The sequence below is a fragment of the Camellia sinensis genome, chromosome 2, assembly GCF_055761805.1.
Source record: "Camellia sinensis isolate YWXY chromosome 2, ASM5576180v1, whole genome shotgun sequence".
NCBI lineage: Eukaryota > Viridiplantae > Streptophyta > Magnoliopsida > Ericales > Theaceae > Camellia > Camellia sinensis.
This window is the reverse complement of record NC_138962.1, coordinates 184,988,128-184,998,666: the sequence shown is the minus strand read 5'-3', so window position 1 is coordinate 184,998,666 and position 10,539 is coordinate 184,988,128. Positions and strand designations below refer to the sequence as shown.

At 34.4% G+C, this 10,539-nt stretch overlaps 1 protein-coding gene across 1 annotated transcript; it reads left to right on the top strand.

The window, feature by feature from the left end:
* Positions 1-8,058: 8,058 nt before the first annotated feature.
* Positions 8,059-10,321, top strand: LOC114287920 (F-box/kelch-repeat protein At3g23880-like). Its single transcript, XM_082913274.1, has 2 exons — positions 8,059-9,144; positions 10,172-10,321. Exons 1-2 carry the CDS (start codon positions 8,059-8,061, stop codon positions 10,319-10,321), a joined length of 1,236 nt encoding a protein of 411 aa, XP_082769400.1.
* Positions 10,322-10,539: the final 218 nt, after the last annotated feature.

The following is a 10,539-nucleotide window of genomic DNA, read 5'->3' as shown; positions in this document are numbered from 1 at the left end:
CCACAGGCGGCGGGCCAATTTTACACTCTTATCAATGTGAATGTTAACATATCAATGTGAATATTCACATTGTCAACTGGCCGGGTCGGGCCCACCCTGGGCCGCTGGCCAATTTTATACTCTTATCAATGTGAATGTTAACATGTCAATGTGAATATTCACATTGTTAACAGGTCGGGCCGGGCCGGGCCCGCCCCTGGCTCCCATGGGCCGTGGGCAGGTTTCGGGCAGCCACGAGGCGCGGGCTAATTTTACACTCTTATCAATGTGAATGTCAACCTGTCAATGTGAATATTCACATTGTCAACAGGCTGGGCCGGGCCCGCCCCGAGCTGCCCATGGGCCGTGCACGGGTTTCGGGCAGCCACGAGGCGCGGGCTAATTTTATACTCCTATCAATGTGAATGTTAACATGTCAATGTGAATATTCACATTGTCAACGGGCCAGGTCGGTCCTGCCCTAGGCCGCTGGCCAATTTTATACTCCTATCAATGTCAATGTTAACATGCCAATGTGAATATTCACATTGTCAATGGGCCGAGTCGGGCCCGCCCTGGGCCGCTGGCCAATTTTATACTCCTATCAATGTGAATGTTAACATATCAATGTGAATATTCACATTGTCAATAGGTCGGGCCAGGCCCGCCCCGGGCCGTCCATGGGCCGTGGGCAGATTTCAGGCAGCCACGAGGCGCGGGCTAATTTTACACTCCTATCAATGTGAATGTTAACATGTCAATGTGAATATTCACATTGTCAATGGGCCGGGCCGGGCCCGCCCCGGGCGGCGGGCGGACTTTTGGCCAGCCATGGGCCTCGGGCCAATTTTATACTCTTATCAATGTGAATGTTAACATGTCAATGTGAATATTCACATTGTCAACGGGCCGGACCGGGCCGCCCATGGGCCGCGGGCGGGTTTCGCGCCGCCACGGGTCGCGGGCCAATTTTGTGATTAAGTTGAAATATGATCACGTCACACCATATAACAAAACAATAATTTTTTCATGTGGTTCGTCTAGAGAAGCATCATGTGACATTCTACATGCATTTTGATTGATGAAGAAAGTATGACTTACTATTTTGAGTTAGATAATTGAGAAACATGAAGATACACAAAAAATTTATGATTAATTTGAGATTTGATCACGTAATGCTACAGGACCAACTAATAATTTTTTTGTATGCAGAAAATTTATATTTTGTTACATGCCAACAACGACCAATAACTTGTCTTTGGTGCACTACAGTCTACATATACAAACTGCTCTAACCAACCCACTTTATCTGGAGTTGGTTGGGGTCTGTTTCTATTCATTTCTTGATCTTGTGAGTAAAACCTCTCTGAAAACCCTTCTTCTCTCTTCTCTCTGTATTCCCATTCTTGGAAAGAAGCAACAATGGCGAATCAAGAAAGAAATACAGAGGCCACCGATGATGCAATGTCATCGTCTTCGGACTACAATCTCTCTCTCCCCATGGACATCATCATCGACATTTTCAATCGTCTCCCCGTTAAATCTCTCGTTCGATTCAGGTGCGTATGCAAAACCTTCTGCCACCTCATCTCTAACCCTACCTTCATCGCCTCCTACCTCCTCCACCACCGCACCTCCACCACCACCGCCACCATTTTCACCTTCAAACACCGCACCACCACCTCCCTCTCTCTGTTACGATCACCCTCATCGTCTCAAAACCCTGTCAATCTGGTCCACCCCTAGTCCAACCACACTCGCAATCTACAACTAATCGGCTCCATCAATGGCCTCCTCTGTCTCTGTCTCCGTCTCTCGAGCCATCCACTCCATTTCCATCGACGCATCATCCTCCTCCTCTGGAACCCCGCTACCAAACTCTTCAAATCTCTCCCCTCTCCCACCTTCCAAATTCCTCATACGTTTTTTCACCTCTCTCTCAGGTTCGGATTCGGATTCCATTCTACTACTTCTTCCAGTGACTACAAGGTCGTCAGGATAGTTTCTTTCAATTTACAGATCCGAGTCGAGGTCTACTCTGCAATTTCTGATTGTTGGAGAGAGATTCGGGGGATGGATTTGCACTTTATACCCATAAATTGTCTTGTGAGGCGATTGTCAATGGAGCTCCCTATTGGTTGCTCGCAACTCCTTCAAATCATTGTTTTCGCTTCACATGGTTTGATGTTCCTTCCAAATTTATAAAAAAAAAAAAAAAAAAAAAAAAAAAAAAAAAAAAAAATATGATAGGTAACTTTTCTCAATAGATAAATATAAAACAAATACTAAGATAATTCTTTCATCTAAAAAAATTACTAAGATAATTTATTGAACAAATAAAGTAGAATAAAATGCATATATATGCAAATGACTAATTTTATTAATATATAAAATATACTTGCATAACAAATGACTAATTTTATTAATAAGTAAATCATTAAATAAATTAACAATATTTAATGATATGGAAAATATTTTTCAGTTAATCATTTTTTTAATAAATAAATCATTAAGTGAATTAATAGTTTTTATTGAAATGAAAAATATTTTTCAATAAATAATTTTGATAATTTATTATTGAATAGAAATTTTTTCCCCCTGAGTATTGTGTTAAATTAAAATTTATAATAAACGATAGTTGTAATTTCTAATATTATAGGACCGATTAATATTTTAAACTAACCTTATGAATGTATTTATAATTTGTTAAAAATAAAAGGGGAGTTGCGGGCCGGTCCTTTGAACCAGATTTAATTCCTATGAGGTCCTGATTCAAAAAGATTTAGCACATCTTCTCATTTTACCCTTGACATTCAGTCCAAAAAAAGAAATCGCTCAACCATTCTACTCTTTCTTTGTCACAACTATTCGAATCTCTCTCTCTCTTAATCGGCCACCAAAGGCCACTTCTGACTACCAGCATCATTGACCTCCGATGACTCTTTTGGCCTTCATCTTTGACTGCCGACAGCCATTACTAACCTCTAGCAACTACCTTCGAACTTTGACAATATTTTTTTGTGTGGCCATTTTCCATCTCCACCATGTCAATACTGCCAGTACCTTTTCAAACATGGTAGCAACAAGAGAAAAAGAGAGAATAAAGATGAAGAAAATGAAGGAGAGAGATGAGGAATCCTTACCATAAAATAATTCTTCACATTCGTATATTAACACAAAGAATCAAAGACAAATCTAGTAAAAAAATTATGATTGACACATTCAGTAATAAATTTAACAACTGTCTGCTTGCTAAAAATTACAAAATCTCATCATCATCGTCAAAAATCAACACAAGATTCAAAGATATGTTCAGTGAGAATTTTATCATTTGACTTTTTGTTAAAAAATTACAAAAAGGAAATCTCGTCATCACTGTCACAAATCAACACAAGATTCAAAGACATATTCAATGTTAAATTTATCACTGAGAGACACATTCACTGATAAATTTCTCACTGACTGTTTGTTGAAAAATTATACAAGAAAATCTCGTCATCATTGTCATAAATCAACACAAAGATTCAAAGACATATTCAGTGATAAATTTATCACTATTAACCACTTTTACATAAATTTCTCATTGACTGTTTGCTAAAAAATTATAAAAAGAAAATCTCATCATCATTGTCACAAATCAACACAAAGATTCGAAGATATATTCAGTAATAAATTTATCACTGATAGACACATTCATTGATACATTTCTCACTGACTGTTTGTTAAAAAATTACAAAAAGAAAATCTCATCATTATTGTAACAAATCAACAAAAGATTCAAAGACATCACTGATATATTAAATCATTGTTTGCAACATATTTGGTTTGAGAGAAATAAAAAGAGAGTGAGGGAGGGAGAGAGATGCAAGATTTGGAGAATCAATGTTGTTTGTAGTCATTTGAAGTTGATTTCACAGTAGAAACAACTAGATTTATGTAGATCTATGATAGAGTATAAGGTGAGATTTGGAGAATCAATGTTGTTTGTAGTCATTTGAAGTTGATTTCACAGTAGAAGCAACTAGATCAACGTAGATCTGGGACGAAGTATAGATCGGTGATGGCATAGTGTAAATCGGCCACTACAAAAAAAAGCACTTTTAAATTTTCAGTCGCCAAAAGTCCGTTTTTAGTCGCCGAAAGTCGAAATTTTACTTTCCCCGACAAAATTTTTTAGTCGCCACATTTGTTGTGTATATATGGTCGCCTTTAGTCGCCAAAATACAAGTCTTTAGCGACCAAAATTTTAGTCGCCAATAGTGTTTTACACTTTTGAAAATCATACATTTACCGACTAATAATTTAGTCGCCAATACTCACTCAATCGCAGACTAAACTGTTTAGTCGCCAAAATAAAGACTTTTGGCGACTAATGATTTTAGTCGCCAAAGGTGTTTTCGTCAAAAAAAAACAAACCCCCGCTTTTTTTTTTGCTTTTTCTGAGTTTCGAACCCCAATCGTCCCACATTCCGGACCTTTTTGCAACACACTCCCTCCACTATGCCACTACAACATCACATGAATATATATGCAATATATATTATTTATATAGTATATTAACCGGTATTAATACAAAATAATATATATATATATATATAATTTTTTTAATTCAATATAATTTATGTAAAAAATAAATTATTTACTTTAAAAAAATTTAGGCCACTTTTGGCGACTAAAATAAATTTTTAGTCACCAATTCTATCATTTTCGGCTACTAATTATTATTTAGTCGCTAAAAAATTAAGTTCCGCCTAGAAAAAAGTCCTTTTGGCGACTAAAAATTTTTTTAGTCGCCAAAAACGTCCCCTTTTGACTACTAAACTGAATTTTAGTCGGCAAAGGACTGTTTTTAGCTACTGTTTTTTTTTTGTAGCCAAAAAGCTTCACTTTCAGCGACTAAACTGTTTTTAGTCGCCAAAACCATCACTTTTGGCTACTAAACAACCTTTAGTCGCTAAAACCCCTACATTCGGCGACTAAACTGCCTTTTAGTCGCTAATAACTTTATATTTGGCGACTAAACTCTTTTAGTCGGCAAAAGTTATCAATTTTAGCGACTAATTGCATTTTAGTCGCCAATTGTACTACTTTCAGCGACAAAAAATGTAATTTTAGTCACCAAAAGTGCTTTTTGTTGTAGTGGGCGATGGCGAAATTGGTTGGTAAACAATAGCAGTGAATTAGAGCTAGTGAAGTATAGATCGGCGATGGTGGTGATGGTTGGTGAACGATGGTGGTTGTAGTGGCCAGCAAAGGTGGTGGTGGTCAATGACAGACAACGGTGGTGGTGGTGGTGGTGGTGGTGGTGGTAGGTGGATGGCCATGACTATGGCAATGGTGATGGTATTTTCTAGAGAGAGAGAGAGAGAGAGAGAGAGAATAAGAGTTTTGAAAAAATAATCAATAGAAAGAAGTAAATAAAAATTAAGAAAATTAATGAGTAATAAATTCAATGTGGGTATTATAGGCAACTAAGGACTTAATAGTGCATAAAAATATAAGTCAGGACCAAATAGGTAATAAGGCTAGAAAGGGAGACTGGTTGGTAAATTACCCAAAAATAGAAGATTTATATTTCATAATTGACTAACAATGTTTGCATAATTACGGAAAAACATGTTTCGTAATTGACCAAGAATCTTTGCGTAATTACGAAAAGCTTGTTGCATAATTGACTATTAATGTTTGCGTAATTATGAAAAAACCTTCACTCAACATACACCATTAGTAAACTATTCAAAATAAAAGGGCAAAATCAGAAAGAAAAGATGAATCTCAAGCAACTAAACGGTTCTTTTATATAGAGACATATGTATGTATGTATGTATGTATGTATGTATGCAAGCAAGTATAATTAGATGAGGAACTTACATGTTATTTGATTGTGTTTTTAAATTTTATTTTAAAATTGTTTATCCTTAAAAAATAGCAATACTTATTATTTTAAAATATATTTTTATTTTTTGAGTTAAAATCAAATTTATAACTTTAAAAAATATTTTTTAATATTTAATTTTGTCAAACCCATTTTACAAAAAAAAAGAAAAAAGGAAAAAATTGGTTTCAATTTTTTGAAAATTAAATATTTATTTTTCCTGTTTTTTTTGTTTTTTAATTTTAGTGAATATTTTTAAAATTTTGAGCAATTTTTACTTTTTTAGATGCACTTTACTTAAATGTATCTAAAAAAAATTGTAAAAAATTATTTTAACAAATTAATAAATACGAAAGAATACGAAAATGTACTAAATTTTTATTTTTTTTTGTATTTTTGGTATTTAGTAAATTTTTAATTTTTTTTTACAAATATTATATTTTTTAAGTATATTTATGTTAAGTGTATTTATAAATTAAAAAAATTTCTTAAAATATATTTTTGAAAAATCAAGTAAAAATAATAAAAAAAATGAAAAATAAAAATTTTAATTTTTTGAAAAGTAAATCTTGGAAAAGTGAAACAAAACAATGGCATCGTTTGAGAAGTTGACTATTTTAGTTTTTTGATTATTTTAATAGGATAAAATTTTTGTATTTGAAAAGATTATTGAACTTTTTTTTATACTTAGATGTGATATTTATGAGAAAAAAAATAAAATAATTATAAATTTAATATGATATTTTATATTATTAACTATTTTAAAAACTAAAAATATTTTCTAATATATTTGCTTATTTCCTTTTGTTCGTTGGCCAAACAAGAAGAAACAGACAACAACCCCAATTAGCGGTGACCCCATTTGCTTAGGTGGCAGTGAATATGGCATTCAGTCATTCGCTGTCCACTACACACTCAAACTGCACTGCACCCACTTTATCTAAACTCCATTTGGTTGGGGTCTCTACTCCAATCAGTTTCCTTCGTATTTTTAATTTCATAATAAATTATTATTTTTATTAATAATTATTAAATTAATTACTAACAATTTTTTAATAATATTAGAAACATATTTTAATTAATAATTCAAATAATTTTATTATATAGGAAAATAATTACGAATTTCATTTTTCTAATTAGTTATGCTTAATAAAAAATTCTTATAAATGAATATTTATAATTTTCTAAATCACATGAAACAATTTATATTTAAAGTATATCTTAAAAGATATATCTATAATTTATTCAATATAAATTTATGCATGCTCAGGTCCGCACCTATCACTAATATTAGATAAATGAGCACTTTACACATTATTTGATTGAGTTTTTAAACTTTATTTTTGAATTTATTTTCATAAAGAAATCAAAAACTAATTAGCAAAAAAATGAAAAAATAAAAATTCTTATTATTTTAAAATATGTTTTTGATTTTTGATTTTTGAATTAAAATAAATTTTTATAATTTTTAAAAAAATATAAATAAATAAATAAATAAATAAATTCAAAACTCAACCAATCAACCATGGCTAGTTGCTTGAAAGTTAAACCGCTTTTGTTCGTTGGTCAACCAGAAGAAACAACAGCCCCATTTAGGTGACAGTGAAATTGAATAGTTCTGGAACAATGTCATGGGACGTTGATATGTCTATATTGTGATTAATAGTGAATTTAAATTTTATGATTCCGTATTAAATAATTAAAAAATATGAGAGATAAAAATTTATGATTGGTGTGAAATTTGATCACATGAGACCGTATGACAAATCAATAATTTTTCCATGTGGTTGGTCTAGGAAAGTGACATGTAACGCTTTATATATATTGTGATTGATGAAAAAAATATGACTCATTATTTTGAATTAAATAATTGAAAAGCATGAAGATAAATAAAAATTTATAATTAATTTGAGATATGATCAAGTAATGCCACAGGACCAACTAATAATTTTTTGTATGCAGAAAATGTATATTTTGTTACGTGATACACCAATCACAACTGCTAGGATACCGGTGCCAACAACGACCAATAACTTGTCTTTGGTGCACTACAGTCTACATATACAAACTGCTCTAACTAACCCACTTTATCTGGAGTTGGTTGGGGTCTGTTTCTATTCATTTCTTGATCTTGTGTGTAAAACCTCTCTGAAAACCCTTCTTCTCTCTTCTCTATGTATTCCCATTCTTGGAAAGAAGCAACAATGGCGAATCAAGAAAGAAATACAGAGGCCACCGATGATGCAATGTCATCGTCTTCGGACTACAATCTCACTCTCCCTATGGACATCATTGTCGACATTTTCAATCGTCTCCCTGTCAAATCTCTCGTTCGATTCAGGTGCGTATGCAAAACCTTCCGCCACCTCATCTCTAACCCTACCTTCATCGCCTCCCACCTCCTCCACCACCGCACCCCCACCACCACCGCCACCATTTTCACCTTCAAACACCGCACCACCACCTCCCTCTCTCTGTTACGATCACCCTCATCGTCTCAAAACCCTGTCAATCTGGTCCACCCCTGGTCCAACCACACTCGCAATCTACAACTAATCGGCTCCATCAATGGCCTCCTCTGTCTCTGTCTCCGTCTCTCGAACCATCCACTCCATTTCCATCGACGCATCATCCTCCTCCTCTGGAACCCCGCTACCAAACTCTTCAAATCTCTCCCCTCTCCCACCTTCCAAATTCCTCCTACGTTTTTTCACCTCTCTCTCGGGTTCGGATTCGGATTCCATTCTACTACTTCTTCCAGTGACTACAAGGTCGTCAGGATAGTTTCTTTCAATTTGCGGATCCGAGTAGAAGTCTACTCTGCAATTTCTGATTGTTGGAGAGAGATTCGGGGGATGGATTTGCGCTTTTATACCCACAGATTGTCTTGTGAGGCGATTGTCAATGGAACTCCCTATTGGTTGCTCGCAACTCCTTCAAATCATTGTTTTCGCTTCACATGGTTTGATGTTCAAAATGAGGCTTTTGTCATGTTGCCGGGCCTCGTTTTTTCTGGGTTCTACATCGGGACTCTTGTCCACTGGAAACTAATGGATTGGAAAGATAATGCTGCTGTGGTTGTGTTGTGTCCTGGCAACCCATTTTTTGATGTGTGGATGATAGAGGATCGTTGTGGCGGTGAGAGCAATTGGTGTAAGAAATTTGTGATTGGACCGGTTTTGGGTGTTGAACAATTTTGGGTGTTGCAATGCACGAAGAATGGTGAGATTATAGTAGCAGAAGCAGGGGGAAGGATATTCTTGTACAACCCCCGAAATGGAGACACTAAGGTCATGTTTGTTTGGGCGGACTGGATTAGCATTCCCATGACTAATAGTCCTAAGACTACGAATCCGTTGGATTATGTATCCTATCTTAACTAATAATCAAGTTTAAAATAATTAATCCGTACTTCAATTGTTTAACCAAACATCGGATTAATAATTTTATTGGACTATTAGTCCAATCCCAAGCTCATGTCCACCCAAACAAACATTACCTAAAGATATTCCAATCCGTGGAGTACAGTTCGAAGCTTTTCACTATGTAGAGAGTTTGGTTTCTATCGAAGGATTCAGACAACAAGAACTGAACAATCAGCACTGATGTTCTACAAAGGTCAATTCGTCACTCAATCAGATAAATAACTTGAGCATTTGGTTTATAGAAGGCTATTGTCCTTTACAGTCTACATAGCCTTGGAAATTAGTTTTTTTGCGCTTTTGGTAGCATATGAATGACAGATATAATTGTAATTGGTTTTCAATTTATCCTAATTTTGACTCTACCATTGATTGTGGTTTTGTTTGGTCTCTTTTTAATTTGTGAACATCTGTAGTATTATTTTAGTTTGTTTCAGCAATGTGAGTCATGTGATTGTTGTCCAACATTCCCCCCAAAATTATCCTGCATTATAGTTTTGAATTTATTTTATTAATTTATTTTAATTCTTATTTTTGTATACTAGTGTTGTGGATTTTATTAAAGGCAACCACTGTGAATTAGAGAAAACAACAGAGAAGTGTTGGTAGCGAACAACAGAACTATAAAGATGCTTTATAATTTCATAAAAAGAAGTCCTAGATAAAACTAGAAGGCTCCATATTAACAAAATTATTTTAGACCCAAGATTTTTGGAATTTAATTTTTCCTTGACTTGATTGAACGTCAAATTTATAACGCAATTTTTTCATCAGCAAATTTCATTGTCAGTGTTACATAATTATGATGGGATTTTCTTATATCTCTGGCTACACTTGTAGCATGGGGAGTTATTATTGGATTTGGAATTACAATTCGTTCTGCCTTCATCTGTAGGTGACTCCTTATGTCCATTTTCATGAAGATTTGGGATTGGATAGCTTAGACAATATGCAGATTGTGATGGCTCTAGAAGAGGAGTTCAAGCTAGAAATTCCAAACAAAGAAGCTGATAAGATTGACTCCTGTTTTCTCGCAATTGAGTAAATCTATAACCATCCATTGGATAGTTAATATTAGCGAATTCCTATAATTGGGTGTTAGTACAAAATTTTATCCCTGTTAAGGGATGGAATGGAAATAATTGGAGTTCTGTTTGTATAGTTTGTAGGCTGCTTTGCAATGTTTGCTATGCTTTTACTTAACAAGATCTAATATTTCCTTCCTCTCAAATTCTCAATGAATTGGCACAATTCTCGATCTGT

Excerpts from the sequence above, each read along its gene's own strand:
- LOC114287920 (XM_082913274.1), top strand. The coding sequence starts at position 8,059 with ATGGCGAATCAAGAAAGAAATACAGAGGCCACCGATGATGCAATGTCA. Across the intron at positions 9,145-10,171 it reads CCCGAAATGGAGACACTAAG|GTGACTCCTTATGTCCATTT; the intron begins GTCATGTTTGTT and ends CTTCATCTGTAG.